Below are 18,507 nucleotides of genomic sequence, written 5' to 3' on the forward strand. Positions count from 1 at the left end.
ATCATGCTTTCATCATTATATAGAAAGCAGTGACATGCTATAGTAGTATGCTATAGAATGGACTTAAAAAAAATGTTTCAGTTGGCCTTTTTTAATTCTTAAAGTGAATTATTTGCCTCTTCAGCCTCTTTCCAGCTTTCAGTTGGGGGTCATTGCTGCTGCACGAGGCTATAATTGCACTGTTATTGTTAATTTTTATTACTTATCTTTCTATTCAGGTCTCTCTAATACAAATTCCCATTTCTCATGCAAACCACTGCCTGGTTGCTAGAGTAAACTGGACCCTAGCAACCAGATAGCTAATTGCGACAAGGACAGCTTTTCTGAGCACAATTGTAATTTATATACATTTTCTGTGTTTCTTAGATATGTGGGCTGGGCCTCTTCAATGTTTTTTTGTGGAGGGGGACAGAACCACTGAGTGCCCTGCCGTTGGGAATGGCCATCTTAAGAGTGACCCTGCAGTAAATCAAAACTACAAGGGGGGGGGGGAGACAAATCTACTAAAAACGCCTTTGCTTATCTTCGGATCACTGCAAATAACAGTGATCTGGCTAAATCAAAGAAAATTGCTTTCTTTCGCATTTTGCAGATCTCCCTGTGTGCCAAGCAGCCTGTGGGTGCTCTAAGGGTAAAGGTGCCCATATACGGGTCGATTCTAGCTGCTGATATCGGTCACTTAGACCGATTTGCCAACTTGTTGGCCCGTGTATGGGCACTTATGATGGGCCTGCCCGAACGGATATCTGGCCTGAAATTGGCCAGATATCGATCGGACAGGTTTAAAAATTTAGTCGGATCGGGGACCGCATTGGCACGTTGATGCGGTCCTTGAACTGACTGTGCCTATACCTGTCATTCTAATTCGATTCTTTGGCCCCCGGGTCAAAAGACTGAATTAGCCCAATATCGCCCACCTGTAGGTGGGGATCGTTCTAATTTGATCGTTTGGCCCCAGAGCCAAAAGACTGAATTAGCCCAATATCGCCCACCCGTAGGTGGGGATCGTTCTAATTTGATCGTTTGGCCCCAGAGCCAAAAGACTGAATTAGCCCAATATCGCCCACCCGTAGGTGGGGATCGTTCTAATTTGATCGTTTGGCCCCAGGGCCAAAAGACTGAATTAGCCCAGTATCGCCCACCCGTAGGTGGGGGCATCATGAGAAGATCCGATCGCTTGGTGACCTGGCCAAGCGTGTACGGCCACCTTAACAGGGCAAAGACTTGAGGCCCTTCTATGTCACCTGTCACCAGGCAGTTTCCATTTCATCAATGATAAGCGTTATAGGGCATTACTGTATGTAAGGTGCAGCATTTGTTACATACAAAATTCCCTCCCGGAATTCTGTATTACTTTTCCATTAGGCTCCTGTGCGACCCAGCTGCCTAATGTCACACAATATTGTGCCGCTTGGTTGGCTGAGGAACAGGCTAAAAATATCCTCGCTGCTGGGAGGCAGACTGGGAGCAAGGTGAGCCTGGGGATTCCAAACTGGCCCTGCCAAAGCAATGGGTGGGGTGTGCCAGCGTGGGGGCAGGTAATGTTTGGGGGGAGTTGTTTCTTGCTATCCAAAATTCCCTCTCTTTCAGAGACGCTTGGTTCAGAAGGTTTTGTTCTATTTAATTAATTTACTATTCAGGATAATTTGCTTCTTTTCTATTATAGTCACTAGATTAAATTGTAAGGATTAGAGCAGGCGGTATGGCAACTCTCATTCATATGAATAAATAGAAGTATGGCAATTTGTACGTTTAAAGAAAAGTCAAGAGAATGTGGACCCTGTAAACAAAGTGGGATTATATCTGGCCCCGTCTGTGCCTTTTATGTTTGATGCCTATGGGTCAGACCAGTCATCCCCAGCCAGTTGCTCCGGGGCAACATGTTGCTCTCAGTGGCCTCAAAGTAGGTGCCAGTTTTTTTTGGCCTAGGGGCAAGTTTTGGAAGCAAAATGATGCCACTGTCCCTATCCATTCTGACCACCAATACATTGGGCCAAGGTGCAATAATTTGGCCCAGGTCTAACAATTAGATTATAATGGGGGGGGGGGGGGCTGTATGGGGAGGATCATATCAATACACAGATATTCTAACCTGCCCAATGGATATATGGGCAATTTCAGACAGCTATTGTTGACAGATATTGTTATGGAAGGCTGAAGGCTGTTGGGATAAGCTACCCGCTGGATGGGCCCAGTTGGCAGCCCTTATCAACCAGTTTAAGAGCAAAATAATAACTCATTTCAGATAATAAAATAATTTCAAAAGTGTTGGTGCAATGTAAAGGGCAATAAAAATCAGGCTGGGCCGGGCGACTTCATATACAGTATGAGGCAGGCTATTTGGGTAAGTGCTGTGATGACTCAGTAGAGAAACACAGTGACCCCCCCCATCCTTTCCCTCAGTCGGCCGTGGGCTGGAATGCGGTCCAGCAATATATTTAGAAAGCTGTGTCCGTCCTCTCGTGGGATACAGGACCCCGCAGGCTTGGAACCGGCTCTAAGGAGTCTTGGAGTTTAGTCTGAGACTGGAGCCATTCCCACGAGAATCCTTAACAAGCACAGTACCACAGTGACGGTCCTAAGGCTATAACGTGTATGTGTGTGTGTATATATATATATATATATATATATATGTTTGACACTTGGCTCTCTTAGGCCCAAGCTGACTAGCCATGTCTGTATTTCCAAATATTATTGGTCCTATGGGCCTGAGGCTCAGCTCTACGGTTCCATTCTATATTTGTTATATGCTCATTAGTATGTCCCAGGCATACATCCCACGGGCTGGAGATCACTCAGTGTTAATAGTAGTGTAACAGAACCCCTCCGAGGCCTGCCCGCTCTATCCTGGCATGGGTTCAAATCTCCTCTGATTCCTGCTCCTTTATGGGTGTAGTTTTCCCAGCCGCCTGCTGAACAGATTGAGAAGGGGAAAAAAAACCACTTTTCACACCTGCTGGTTTATAGATTTATATTTATCCCTGGGTTTGTCGGGGATGCTGGGAGTTGCAGTTTCATTTCAGCAAGAGAATGGCAGTGCCATTCCCATTCAGGTATTGCAGTGGGGGGCTTGAAATGAAATAAAGCTGTTTGGTTGGTAAGGGCACCATGCAGGCAGATATTTGAATGATTTGGCTGCCTGGCCAGGCTGAAGAGAACCTGATCATTTGGCCCTGTAGGCAACAATCGGATCACAAGGGGTTTTGTGTAGATTTATTGCTATATTGCTAACTTCTCTGTACACAGATGTGGTGTGGATCAGGGATGTCCAGCTGGGGACCCATGGGTCCATATCCCATTTAATAGGCCATCAATTAAGCATCTAGTTGAGTCCAGTGCTTGTATACGGTCTTATACAGGCAGGTAAGATGGCTGCCCACCACCCAACAGAATACACAAAGCTCCACATCATAGTACAGGTATAGGACCCATTATCCAGAATGCTCGGGACCAAGGGTATTCCGGATAAGGGATCTTTCCGTAATTTGGATCTCAATACCTTAAGTCTACTAAAAAATCAATAAAACATTAATTAAACCCAATAGGATTGTTTTGCATCCAATAAGGATTCATTATATCTTAGTTGGGACCAATTACAAGGTTCTGTTTTATTATTACAGAGAAAAAGGAAATCAGTTTTAAAATTCTGAATTATTTGATTAAAATGGAGTCTATGGGGGACGGGCATTCCGTAATTCGGAGCTTTCTGGATAACGGGTTTCCGGATAAGGGGTCCGATACCTGTACTGCTGGGAGGGCCAGGGAGGGCAATCGAGGCTCTGTGGCAGAGGGGGGGCCCTGAGAGACAGGAATAAAGGTGACACTTTTCTAGTTTCAGAGTTCTGAAACACTGACAAAACTCTTCCAGTAGGACACAGGATTTTGGCCAATCCCTGCTCATTGTCATGCCATGGCCCCTCCAGTGTTAACCCTTCCCATGCCCAAATATGATTCACCCCCTACGTCATATGCTCCATCCCCTAATGTTATCTATTCAGACTTGCAACAGGCAGAAGATGGCAACCCTTGACACGCTGGTCTGATTCACGGTTAGTGGAAGGGAGGGGACGTGGTGGAGTGGGCTGGTTTTGCCCATATTAAAGGCGTATTCTAAACATACTGAGCAATAGCTTGGGTGGACTGGGCATGTGGCTAGGTAGGGAGTTTAGCCAATTTTTTAAATGGGGCCCCTTTCTCTTAGTTAGTAGGGAGCCATGATTTCTGAAGGCAGCTCTTACTGCAGGCAGACGGAGCGATCAGTCGGGGTAACTAATTTCTGCAACGGCTACAGTGGCGCCTTCGGATATGCCATTATCACTTTGGGGCTGACAGGGCAGATAATTAAGGGTAACTGGCTGCCTGTACATACTTTGAAATCAGCCAGTAGCAAAGTGATCTGTCCTGTGATGGAGCTGTGTGCCATCCTGCTTCCCCCAGTGCCGCCAGTTACGGCATGTTCTGCAGAATATGATTTATTTATAAAGGAGTGACTCTGGAACATAGCAGCACCTTGGGTTTATATTATAGCTGACACTTGCTGACTAATGTAAGCCATTTAGGCTACTGGTGGTGCTTAACTGTTTAAAGCTTCTTTGTAAGCATAACACTTGCATTAGATTTATACCCCAGCGCCTAACCCTGTAAACTTCTATGGGGGATCTGGCATAGTACAGCGCATATATTGAATGTAGCACCTCAAGGCACGGCACCTACTGTATTTGAAGTTTTAGGATTATTTTCAGCCTGGCTCCTGTTATTGCCTTTGTGCTGTGTATTATGTATATAGATCATTTGAAGCCTGACCCCTCTGTATTGTTTATACATTTATATATATATTTACGTATATATTTATACAACTGAGCACGGACTATTTTCACTGTCTTAAGGTGGCCGTACCCGCACTGATATCGTATGATAATCGCTAAGTGTATGGTGGGAGACGAGGTGACTGAAATTGGCCTTGGATATTGGTTGTCTTGTCGATTGGGCCGGTTGAAAATTTTTGATTGAGTTAAGGTCCACTTATTCGGTACCGTTGCCAAGCAAGTTGATCTCATAGTGTATGCTGAAGGCCCATTTATTATTATTAACATTTATTTGTCAGGTCTATAACGGATTCCTGAAGGCTTGGTGGGCTTTCTGATTGTTCTCATCTAGGCAAATTGGACTGGGCCAAGCCACCATGGAACAACTATTGAAAGTCAGCTTGTGTGTGGATGCCAGCATTAAGCTGATGTGACGCGTACCATGGAAACCCCCCCTGATTGGCTGCTCACTACTTTCATTGAGCTGCCCATTTACATGGTCCAAACTGACGTCTTTGGGCATTGTGGGAAGCTGGCGTAGAATAGCGACTCTGGCATTATAAAGCAAAGGACTTCTATATCTTTTGAAGATAATTAGATGCCCTGGGGGTGGGGGGTGGGGGTTATCCCTGGGCCCCTTGCTGGCAAACCATGTGATACTCACTCTGATCTTACTGACGAATACAAACAAAACAATATTAGTAGATAAGCCCCTTCACACGCCTAACAATAACTGGTTAAGCAGGATAATCCCACTCTATAGCATTCAGGGAAATAAAGGAATCTCCATTTATGGACTTTAGAAACAAAGGGCACCCTTTTCTGATATTTGCGATCTTCCGAAATTTTCGTTTCTAATACGATTTTTTCCCATTCGTGATTCCGATTCGTGGATTAGTAAATGTGCCCCCTAGTGTACAACTGGCTTTATGCCCGTCGTGAATGTGAAGTCCATTAAAGGGGTCGCTTTAAATGAAAATTGACTATAATGCAGAAGGTGATATTATAAGACAATCTGCAATTGGTCCTTTATTTTTTGTGAAAACTGGAAAATGAATAGCCGAGGGGCTTGAAAAGAAACATGCTGGGGTCGACGACCCCCCCAGTTGAAAGCAAGAAAAAGACAGAAGAGCAAGGCAGATAATTCAAAATCTATATCTGGGAGAAGGGGGGTAATCATTGAATTTCTGCAGAGCTTTGGAGAATAAGTGCCCTTCCTCAGAGCCTTGCCTGGCAAGTCTGTCTCTGGGCTGAGGGTGCTTTTTGGTTGATGTCCCATCGCTGCAGAGTACTGGCGCTTGCAGAGCATTTTATAGGTGATTCAAACATACAGGGCGTGGATCTGCAGGGGTCCGGAGAGGGGATTGAGGCTGGCAAGGTCACTGGTCCTCACCGGGCCCTTATGGGTCTGTGGGTGCCCCTGTCAGCCATCACTGCTTCAAATGCTGTCAGATTAAAGGAGTCTCCTGTGTGACCAAGCAGGAATGGAGGAGCAGCAGGTACCAGAGGGGCAAATTGTGCCTTTGGCAGTGCTGGATTCCTCTCTGAGTGCGCCAAACAAGTGCTGTGACCTGCAGTCATTGTGTCCAAAGCTATTGAGTTTCCCTTAAACAATGCCATCTCAATAACCCAATAATGCATTGGCACTCTGGGGGATTTGCCCACAGTACACATTTCAGGGAGAGCCATGGTGGCCAGAATGTTCTTATGCCTCCTCACCTTCCACTGAAAAGAATGGGACACGTCCTGTAGAAGCAGTGGCAGCGCCAGGGAGGGGCCATTTTGGAACATGTCAGTGCCGCTGTGCATTAGACATTGAGTGCCTACAGAGCATAGTACCAGGCCCAGACTGGCAATCTGTGGGTTCTGGCAAATGCCAGAGGGGCTGCTGTAAGATGCCATAGACATTCACTATTTATTGGGCTGGTGGGGGCTGTTTGGGTCTCTGTGTACTTAGAATACCAGGGTCTAATGTAAGTCCCAGGCCAGCATAGTATGAGCCATTCCATCTCTGCAGAGCACTCTGCTGAACATTCCTTTGTTGCAGAGCATGTTGCCAGCCATTCCATCTGTGGCCGGTGCCCCAAAAGACATCTAATGGTACTATAGCTGCTAAGCATCATACCCTGGGGTGCCCCAATACTGAGCCATATGTTAGTACTAGCAGTACGTAGAATATTAACCTTGCAGCAGGGCTGTGCAGAAAAGCTGCAGCGCATTATATCCAGAGGGATAGGTCCAGGCCAGACATTACCCAAACAGGAATCACTGGGTGTTTAACCAAACATGTGTGGTCCCTCTCCCCCCATTCCCTGGGCTGCCTCCCTCACCTTCACATATTGGGCCATAAAAGGCACTGAGTATCTGCTGCATGCAGCCATCTTTCTGATAGACAGCCAATGGGCAAGAGCGGATATTAACACTGTAACAGCCAGACTGAAGCTGTTTGACCCGTGGCACATATAGATATGAATATAGGGTGTGCCATTGTTCCATCAGCCTTAGTCTGGAAGGTAAGGTGTATATATATATATATATATAATATACTGTATATATATGTGTGTGTGTAAGTGTGAATTATACTGACATCCCATGAACATAAAACACACCAGACTTGTAAATGTTAATTCATATTATTCCCTACTAGATTCCTTGTGAACTTTACTAGTTCCCTTAATGTTAATGGGATGTTATATTGATTGGCTATTGATTTTAGAAGCTATAAATATTGTTTATAGCGTTTTGTGCTTAAAAAAAAATGGCAGGGGGACTCTCAGGGCTAAGATATTGCTGGATAAAGCCAAGCAAGCATTCTCCTTGCTCATTGGAATTGTACCTCTGGGGGCAGGGGCATGGTTATGCTGGAGTATATTAATGATATATTATGTGTACAAGTCAATGCAATCCATATGGATGCTCCCACTCATATCAATAAATGCAGATACATACAGCCTATATTTGCTTACATTTATTTCTGTATAGGCCATATACCCCGTTATATACCCCATTACTGCTAGGCCATGCCATTTCTGGCTTCTTATAATGGGATTATAACACAAAAGGAGGCCTATGGGAAGCAAGTGTCCTGCCAGCAAGAGAGGCCGTGGCTGCTTAAGCAAGACCAAGACTGCCTGCTGAGCCAGTAATAACTTTCCACTGTTAATATAATGCCATGGGCATTATTAGGATGCTGGCCGGACCCAAGGATGCCCCCTGTATTGTTTTATAATACTCAAGAGCTCTTTAAAATGTAGTGTAAGTGCCTGGTGATGCCACCATTAACAATCACTGCTTAGAGACCTTTCTGCACTGCCGGTTCTGCCTCTTGAAACAGTGCAGTAGAAGTCAGTACACCTCCAGCTGTTTCTCCTTTATTTCCCGGAGTGAGAGCAAGCAGGGCTGTTTACCCAGACGGACACTGCTTTTCAGTAGCAATTTCCTTGACAAAATTCCTTTTATTATGCAGAAAAAAAAATTGGGGGTGGAGTTCCCCTTTAAATGTGGATTTTGAGGCAAGAGTTTTTTTTTTTTCCACTGGTTATAAATCCCAAAATAGAATTTGGACCCGTGGGCCATGTGAGGCTGCCTAGGGTTGCTGGAGTGAGAGGCATCATGGGAGCTGAGACAGCCGGCTGCACGTCCAGCACTCTAGTGTGAGCCAAGGTGTCACGACTGACTGTAGGAGGGTGAGGAGAGCGTGCGCCTGCCCCCCAAGGGAACAATAGGCCGGGGGGCTGCGCTAATTACACGCCTGCCCGTATCCCCTACGTTGGCAGGATGCCATGTGGGCACTGAACCAAGGGGAAAATGGTTTGTTAGTTTTACTTTGCAAAGGCAAGAATTTAACCCCAGCATTGCCAGAATGTGCCATGGAGTCGCTTTGTGCCCTATTTCTTATTCCCTCTCCCCATGCTCTTCCATTCTGCTCTCTCCTATCAGCGCTCCCTTTCTGCCTCCCCCACTGTATCCCCCCACCGTATCCCCCCACCATCACACACATTTGCTTTCTGCTAATTACTATTGTTCTCTCTCTCATGTCACTCCCTCTGCAGTCTCCTTGCTGTTCCCTCCTATCTGCCCCCATCACTGTCTCTTATTCCTCTCTCACCCTGCTATTTCACATTGCTTCTCCGGACTCACAGAGCTAAGGCGGCCATACACAGGCTGATAGTTGCCTACTTGGCCTTCCAGACCGAGCCTATTGCCTCGTGTATGGGGCCATTGGTAGTGCTTACCACATATATATATATATATATATCAGGCAGGTTTGAAAATCCTATTCAGTAAGGACTGCATCAGTGGTTCTATTCTATTGGGTCTCCATAGGGTCACCCCAGTTTGCCCCAGCATGTTGGCGCTTAATTGCATTAAGATTTGCTAATTTGTTGACTTAACCAGCATTTCTCCATCACTAATTCAAAATCATGTCTGCTGATACTCATTGTTGGTGCATGAATGGGGCACGGGCAGCTCCTCTTTAACATAGCCAATATTAGCTCCCAACTCATTCAAAATGGACTCAGTAGCTTATTGACCTATGCATGGGGCCAAACAGATGACCTGCTGGAGCAGTGGCAAAACATCTATTTGTTTAAACAAAATTTGGCTTGTTAAGTTACCAGAGGTGGCAGTTACTGGGCAGTATCTGCAGATGCCCCTTTTTGTTGCATGAATGGGACACTTGCAGATGGAGGAAAGAGAGAAACTGTAGCTCTTCTGCAACCTGACCTATATATTGGGCAAAGCCATCAGCCTTTCAGCAGGGCCAGGCTAAGAGGTACTGGTGCCCAAGGCCAATACCTCTTGCTCATTTTTTAGTAGTGCCCTAGGCACATGCCTACTCTACCTACTTCTAGATGTGGCCCTGTATGATCTGTCAAGCTAAAGTCCCATCTGATGGCCTAAGGGGACCATATATATATATAGATAATAAGGCATAGAGAGACCAAAATGGTGTAGGATAGTGTCTGTATAGTGGTGTGGGGAAGTGTAGCAGTTGTGTAACAGTGCAGATCCCTATTGGTCTGCATCTCCACCATTGGCTTTTTCCACTCCCAAGTCTGTGCCTTTGCTTTTTATGTGCTTTGGCCCCATGCCCAATGCTGGCAGTTGGTCCACAAAGCAAGGAGGACTCCCTGGGCAAGTTCTTACTAAACAGAAGCAAGTGGGCTCTGCCGTGGAGAACTCCTAACATGGGTAAACACAGAGTGAAGGGATCATGGCTGGCTTTTGTTGTCTGTTCCTCGCCGCCTATTCACGCCCTTACTGACCTCCCTAATGCATAAGTGTTTGGTTCATTTAGCGCTTCACTAGCTCTGCTTCTCATTTACTGCATCGACTGGCCCAGACATCTCACATTTACTGCCTGGATCAATCCTCATTCCTTCACTACCACCTCTTTCTCACTCCTTCTTCTCCACATCCTTCACCCTCCAATCTTTCCTCTTCCATCCTGCTATCACTTCTTTCCATTCACGTGAGCTAGGCATACAAGAGCCGCTTGTTTGGTGAGTTCACCAGATGAGTAGATCTTTGCCCGATTTGGCAACCATCATACAGAGCTAGATTGGAATGGTCTGATCCTTTGTCTTCAGGTCAATGTTCAGATCATAATTGGGGCCTAAGTTGTCTCATTGGGAGAGGGTCAACTCTTAGATGCCATTCAGCACTGCTCCTCGTTCACTTTCTCAGAATCCAAACCCAGCTGTTGGCTCCTTCTATTCCACATCCTCATCCCTCGTAACACATTCCCCTTCACCAACCCATCACTATGATTCTAGTTTATCCAGAATCTTTCTTGCCCACCAACCTGTACCTCACTGTCAATTCAGCACCTCTAGCCAACCATTCCCAATCAGCACCTATCCACCTTTATTTACAGCCCTCTCCATGCCCATGGTTGTGGTGGGCTGTAAATAATCTAATGTTATTTTATCAGCCCTCACTATCACCCCTGTTCACTCCTGCACTTACCAACTGAGGCACTATCCATAGGGCAAGTAGTGCAGTGGAACTGGTGCTCATACTCTTTAAGACCATGGAACACACACTGCTGTTGGGGGCATATTGTTGGCCATGTTATTTTATATCAAAGAAGAATTTGGGGCCCACTGTTTCTACACTAGGGCCACCCTGTCTTGTTATACTGCTGCCACCTTCCAGACACCTCACCTCGCCTTTATTTCAAACCCACTTTTTTTTAATCCCTCTCCATATTAATCACCCAGTACCTCTAATTCACCCCATTCTTGCTTCCCTCACTTCCTCTTCCCCCCTCTCTCATTCACCACCTTAAATTTCCCTCTCGTACGTGTCCTTCCCTCCGTGTGTTTCCCCGCTCCTTCCTGTCTCCCTTTCCGCTCCCTGTGTGCTTGTTGGATGGCGGCCAGGCACTCCCTGCTCATTACTCATTTATCTGCTCAATGCTTATGCTCAGTGAAATATACATGAAGACACAAGTGTCCCCTTCACACCAACAAGTCTCAGTGGCACAATGCCTCGGCTTCTCATCTGTCATCTCCTCGCCTCGACCCAGACAAGCGCTGCCATATCCACCGCGGCTATACAGAATTATACCAACTAGCGATGCACCATCAGACGGACCAATAATGATTGGGAATTGCAGCCCATCTATGGCCTCCTCCAGTTTGGCCAAATCTAAAGCTCCTGAATCCAAAACCAAATCCTGCATTCCTAATATAAACACAAAAGAAAATAAACTTAGAAACATAGGGTAGAACCCCCCAAATCGCTGTTTCTCTGGGATTCTACAGAGAAAGTGAAACCATTTTCACTCCATATGGGGCCTCGGCCAGGCCTCTGACCGGACTGTGCATTTGGTGTGTTACAGCTATTACTAGCATGACTTTGTTAGAGTCAGTAACAGAGAGATTATATCTGGGATTAACTATTTTTATTATGTTTACTTTCCAGTGCATCTAATTGTCCCCTGCCCCATTGAACTCACTTTCCAGGCAGTGGAACCTTCTTTTAATGGTATCTTTCTCTTTTCCCTGATACCTATCAGGGAATTTAGAAAACCCCATTGGACAAAGACTACATTGGCACAGTGATGCCTAGGCCTTTGTTATGATCATTTGGCTCTTACGATCAGATCTTATCAACCTGAGCAGATCATGGCCCAACTTGGGTGGCTAGGGGCAGCACCTTGGATTAAAGGGGATTATGGGGAGCCAGGTTTGGGACCCTAACAATAGGTATAAATGGAAGCCTGCACTCATTGCTATAGCCCCATACAGACAACAGAGCAACATAACCTCCCATGCTCTGGCTCTATACCTATAAGTAGAGCCCTGAATACACAGCGTATTTACAGTATGTACAGTGCTATTGGCACAAATGGAAAGACGCAGTGACAGGAGTATGTGGTTGTGTATTGCACGTGCATGTGTGTGTGTGTGAGCGTGTGTGAGTGTGTGCGTGTGTGTGCGAGTGAGAGCGTGTGCAGGGCACTGGGCCATGTAGATAAGTGCGGCCATGCAAAGCAGGCAGTGGAGAGAGCAGATAAGGGGCACATCACAGGGAGCTCATCCATCTGTTTGTAGTGCAAATTCCTCTCTTCCTGATGCAAACTCTGCCTCTGCCGGGTGTGTTCTGTGCAGTTAGGGCCCCTGCTAAGTGTGCCGAGCCTGGCCGGGCTTCTATAGAAACCCCTTTTTATCCAAGCTTCACTCGTCAGTGCAAATAGTGTTCTGTCAACATTTTCTGTAATCAGGTTCTGTGCAACTTTCCTCTGCATTTTGTGGAAACCCCCATTCAGTGCAAACCTCCCTGTGCAACATGACTACGAAGATTTTCATTCATCCAGGTCATGGTATATCTAAGCAACTGGACTTGCTGAGTAATCATTTTAGTGATTTCTCAGCAAGTCCAGTTGCTATAGATTTATTTATACAAGATACACTGTGCAATCCCCCCGTGCAACCTGCATTCAGTGCAATCCCCCCGTGCAACCTGAATTCAGTGCAGTCCCCCCGTGCAACCTGCATTCAGTGCAATCCCCCGTGCAACCTGAATTCAGTGCAGTCCCCCGTGCAACCTGCATTCAGTACAGTCCCCCTGTATTCAGTGCAATCACCCCCCCCGTGCAACCTGCATTCAGTACAGTCCCCCCATGCAACCTGCATTCAGTGCAATCACCCCCCCCCGTTCAACCTGCATTCAGTACAGTCCCCCTGTGCAACCTGCATTCAGTGCAATCACCCCCCCGTGCAGAAGCCTTAGCAATCTGTGTTTGGCATGCCACACAAAGGAAGATTTGATGTGCCACATGTTATGGTTTATACCCTAAACAGAACCATTCAATGTGACCAGGTGATTCCCCATTTTGGGGCAAACTCATTGCCCTGCTTCCTAATGAGCTAAACTTGGATACATTGTTATATGGAATTATTAATACTTTCCTTTCAAACATTTTCAATTTATTTTTAACATTGTCCCCCCCCCCCTTCATTTTTGCTCTGCCCATCAATGCTTCTTCTTTTGAAGACAATTGTTTGATTATATTTGTGTGAATGCTGCCACCTGGTGGTGCTGGAGGAACAGCATGACTTGGCCTTGCCAGCGGCTACTGAGGCTTCATTTCATATTCAGCATTTTGCTAGTTTATTGCTTCCCCCCAGGCTCTTGTGCACACGCGATTTGAGCCCTAAATGCATTTGCTGTGAGTTAGGCACATAATCTGGTTAGGGAATGTTGCAGAGAGCGGTAATTGCCTATTACCCCGGCGCTATAGAATAAAGGGCAATAAGCAGCCGCATTTCCAGCCTGTGATGGGAACAGAGGGATATACAGCTCTATTCCTGGGATTTATGTTATATAATATATTGCTGGTATTTCCCACTTGTAGGGGAATCCTCACTAATCCTAAAATCTAATCTTTAAGTTAACGTTTTAATGTTATATAATGTCCTACTACTAACAAATTTACTGTTGGTCTATATTATTTATTTTTTTATAGTTGAATTATTTACCTTTCTCCTCTACATCTTTCCAGCTTACAAAAAGGGGGGAAAGCAAAAAATTGCACTGTGAATCTACATTTTACTTTGTATTTTGTGTCTTTCTATTCAGTCCCTCTCCTATTGGTTTCCCACTCTGTCATTTAAACCTCTGCCTGGTTGCTAAGGCAGACAAGAGAGCTGCTGACATTCCAAACTGTTCCAAAAATCTTTCTGAATATCACCGTCTATGGCATACTACCAGTTTAATCAAATGTGAACAACCCTCATTTGGGAATATTGTAAACACTATCCCTAAATCCCTCCAGCCACAGGCAGGGTCCAACAACATTAGCCCTATACATGTCTAAGGGCTACAGGTCCTCGGATGAAAGGTTTTCAGGTTACTGAGGGTTGTAGTTCAGCCAGCAGTGTGTGTCTGATGCCTTTAAGGAATGCTGCACGTTAGTGAGGATGAGAATGATATTTATCATGGGAATCTCATAGAAAATAGACAGTACTAGGAGCAGGGCTGATAAGCGTCCGGGCAGCATGGGGGCACATTAGCAGGAGTGCAGCTTTCCCTTTACTGACAGATAAGGTAATGGGGCCACGTGGCTACCCAGTGTGAGAGCCGTGGGGCAACACCTGTCACAGTGGGCACTGGGCTAATGACCTTCTCTCTGTGCCGCAGGATTAAAGACATTCCTGATCTCAGGGCGCCGGCCCCGCGTGCCCAGCTGCAGCTGCTCCCAGACCCTGCTTCCGATACAAGAGGGGGCCGACCTCAGCAGCCCTGCCTTAGCCCCCCACGGGCAAACGGCACCCAGCGAGACCAGCGCGGCCAGTGACCCTCTCCCTAACTGCACTCAGCCGGAGATACTCAAGGTAAGCAAAATCTACACAGATCTATTAATCAGCTGGCTTCTGCTACATTGTTTCAAAAGTCAGAACTGCCAGTGCTGAGAATAGAAAGGTATATGTAGGGCCGGACCTAGGAGTAGGCAGAAGAGGCACCTGCCTAGGGTGCAACGGTGGGGGGGTGCCAGGCCGGTACCACTTCTTTTACCTACCTCTATTTACGGGCCCTTTCCCCCCACTGCAGCAGCCCCAGCAACCCCGCATCCCTGTGTGCGCATGTGCGCGTGTGCACACACATGGGGGGGGGGGGTGCTGGTTGGGGCCAGCCATGCTGACCAGGTTGCGTTGGGCGCCCTGCCGGCTTGGCCCAGCACAGGGTATAGGCACTAGTGATGTGCCTAAAATGTCGACCTGCACCAAATCCTAACCTGCCTGTTTCCAACCAGCTGTATACATAGACCTGTGCCGCCACGCCCCATCTCTGATGTCACAAAGGGGGCGGGGTGGCCCGGCGCACACATATAAATACAGCCTGCCAAAGGTGTAAGCTGGACAGAGAGAGTAGGTGGGAACCTGCCCGCAACCCACAAGCGCAGTGCAAAGGTCGGCTTGAACCTGCCCGACATGCAGGTCCCACGGGTTCCAGGCCGGCCCACATATCACTAATAAATTCTGTTTTTTTCAACCAGAAAAAATGTGGCATTTATGTATATAGGAAAGTTGCTCAGGGTTGCAGTGTCTGTCAGTAGGCAACATGGTATTTTAGGGCTTATGTCCCCTTTAAGAAGAGGGAAGAAAGTCAGCAGCCCTAACGCACCGTATGTATATGTGCTGAATGGAGCTCATCCCAGACAAGGAAGGGTTGGCGCTTTCTGCAAAGCCGAACACTGCGCAGGAAGGGGTTAAGGGTGGATCTCTGCAGGATGTGCAGCGTGTTCCACAGGAAGGGTCCCCTGCCACACTCTGTTCTCATTAGCGGCAATTAATTACAGATCCCCTGGGTCCCTCTCCCAATGGGGAAGTGAGTAGAAAGCAAAAGTAATGAGGCTTGCATTGAATCCCAATCCATTAATGTGCCAAGGCCTCCCGTGGGCAGAGAGAAGGGCAGCGACACGCGTCATGTTCCCAGCCTAGTGCAAAGCGCGTCATCCCTTACTTCATTCTGTCACCGTAAGGGAATGGACTTTGTCTGCTTACTTAGGTGCTGCTGAGTGGTGCCAGTGCCACCAATCAGATCCTTGCATTCATTAACTACGTCCTTTCTTAACCCCTCCTATCACTACTGCTCACAGAGGGCCACTGATACCTTCACTCATTTCATATTGCTTAATGGAAATATTAGAAGGTGAATGTATAATTATTTCCCCTTTAGTTTCTATGAAGGTGGTTAATGGTGGCTTGCCTTTCAGCTTTAGTCTGGCCTGTCCTTTCATTATTAGACTTTTTAATAACTGTTAGATTTTATTTGGTTATTGCCCCTGTAAGGGGAAAGAAATTTAAAATGGAAGCTAAGTTAATGTAAAATGCAGCTTGTAATGAGGTGCTAAGTGGTGTGTAAGGTTACAAGGGAGCAGAACCATCACTCACTCTTGTTGAACCAATCAGAGTGAATTTTACTGTATAGCTGGGTGTGTTTGGGGTCATTATTATTCAGACTGTAGAATTGTATTAACAGAGTGGCCCCAGCAATATGTCTGTGACCCCAGCATTTCATGAGAGAGTGGCCCCAGCAATATATGTCTGTGACCCCAGCATTTCATGAGAGAGTGGCCCCAACAATATATGTCTGTGACCCCAGCATTTCATGAGAGAGTGGCCCCGGCAATATATGTCAGTGACCCCAGCATTTCATGAGAGAGTGGCCCCAGCAATATATGTCAGTGACCCCAGCATTTCATGAGAGAGTGGCCCCAGCAATATATGTCAGTGACCCCAGCATTTCATGAGAGAGTGGCCCCAGCAATATATGTCAGTGACCCCAGCATTTCATGAGAGAGTGGCCCCAGCAATATATGTCTGTGACCCCAGCATTTCATGAGAGAGTGGCCCCAGCAATATATGTATGTGACCCCAGCATTTCATGAGAGAGTGGCCCCAGCAATATATGTCAGTGACCCCAGCATTTCATGAGAGAGTGGCCCCAGCAATATATGTCTGTGACCCCAGCATTTCATGAGAGAGTGGCCCCAGCAATATATGTCTGTGACCCCAGCATTTCATGAGAGAGTGGCCCCAACAATATATGTCTGTGACCCCAGCATTTCATGAGAGAGTGGCCCCAGCAATATATGTCTGTGACCCCAGCATTTCATGAGAGAGTGGCCCCAACAATATATGTCTGTGACCCCAGCATTTCATGAGAGAGTGGCCCCAGCAATATATGTCAGTGACCCCAGCATTTCATGAGAGAGTGGCCCCAGCAATATATGTCAGTGACCCCAGCATTCCATATTTCATTGAGCTGCTGTCTAATACAAATGAGCCACTTGCTGCTTGATTTCCATGGAATAGTTAATAGGCAACACAATTGTGATGGGCTACAGAAGGTAAAATGCGGGCAAGGAAATGTTAAGGTGGCCATACACTGTAAGATTGAATTAAAATGGCGGGCATACGCACAGTCGGTCCCTGATCCTGATCGGTCTAAAGTACTAATATTGGCAGCTGATATTGGCCGTGTATGGCCACCTTAAGTGCAGGGACAAGCGCTGCTGGCCGTAACCTAAGGGGAAGCTCACAGCATTGCAGGGGCAGAGAGAAATATTAGGAGAATAATCAGTAAGGGCCTTGGGATATTACATCTAAAAATATGTTTGGAGAGCAGGACAGAAACTACAGCCAATGAGTGGACACAGAAATGATCTTTTTCTTTCTTCCTTCACTACTATCCCGTACTTTTCCCCCCACCCCATAACATATTTTTGTCTTTTTGGAACGCCATTTATCTTTGGCCACGAGCTAATATATGGTGCAGGGCAGCTGGAGGCTATTTTTCTGCTCTGTAAATACCCCGTTAGTGAATTCATGGTTGTCTTCTGTCTATTCCTGCTGCGCAGAGCTGTCCTTCCTGTGGAGAAACCGCCGCCCGTGATGGCCCTGAAGAAGGCGTTTCTACTGCCAATGGGGGTGGCAGCGAGGAGTGGAAAGGAGGAGCCACACGGGTAAGAGAAATGAGAATTGAGGGATATGTGTACGAGGAAACGAAATGCCTAGGGACAATTAATTTAAGGGCCAACAAAGTTTAATATGATTGTTCCCTCTTCATTTGTATAATGGAACTATTAGGTTGAAGACACACAGAGCTACTAGTAGCAGCTACTTGCCACTGTTACTAAAAAAGACAATGCAGATCATTTACTGATAATTGTCTCTACGTGTGTTTTTAGCAGAGGCAATTCTCAGTATTGTCTATGGCTGGGGATTTTCTGGCATTTAGTAGCTGTGACAAGAAGCTCTGTGTGTCTTCACCCATAGGAGCTAAATGTACCAGAGCTTTTCCCCTTGCTTTGTTATCCCTAGTTTCTGTAGAAGCGATCTGACGTGCTTGCATAAACTTCCACTGTCCGGCCACAGCTTTCTTTATTCCATAACCCTCATTACTTCCATATCTTCCTACTGTGGTTTAAGGCCCAGTGATGCCATGGCTGGGTGTGTAGGTAGAGACTGGCCAGCCAGGGTACCAGGGAATATACCACTGGGTCCAGGACCTAGAGGAGACATTTTAAAAACTGATAATGAAACCAACCCCCTAATGTTTCTCATAGCCTATAGAGACCCTAAAATGGTGCCATCATAAGAACACGTTTACATTACTTAATTTAGGGAGTAAAAAGAAAGTAACAGTATTATGGAGGTGGGGGTGGCAGGAGATATATATTATA

At 46.4% G+C, this 18,507-nt stretch overlaps 1 protein-coding gene across 1 annotated transcript in view; it reads left to right on the forward strand.

Moving 5' to 3' along the window:
- The window catches only part of adcy9 (adenylate cyclase 9), a 63,914-nt gene that overhangs the window by 35,701 nt on the left and 9,706 nt on the right, over window positions 1-18,507 (forward strand). Inside the window, 2 exon segments of the mRNA XM_031892851.1 lie at window positions 14,460-14,653; window positions 17,683-17,787. Of these exon segments, the coding sequence (XP_031748711.1) occupies window positions 14,460-14,653; window positions 17,683-17,787 (299 nt within the window).

This window comes from Xenopus tropicalis, chromosome 9, assembly GCF_000004195.4.
Source record: "Xenopus tropicalis strain Nigerian chromosome 9, UCB_Xtro_10.0, whole genome shotgun sequence".
Classification (NCBI taxonomy): Eukaryota; Metazoa; Chordata; class Amphibia; order Anura; family Pipidae; genus Xenopus; species Xenopus tropicalis.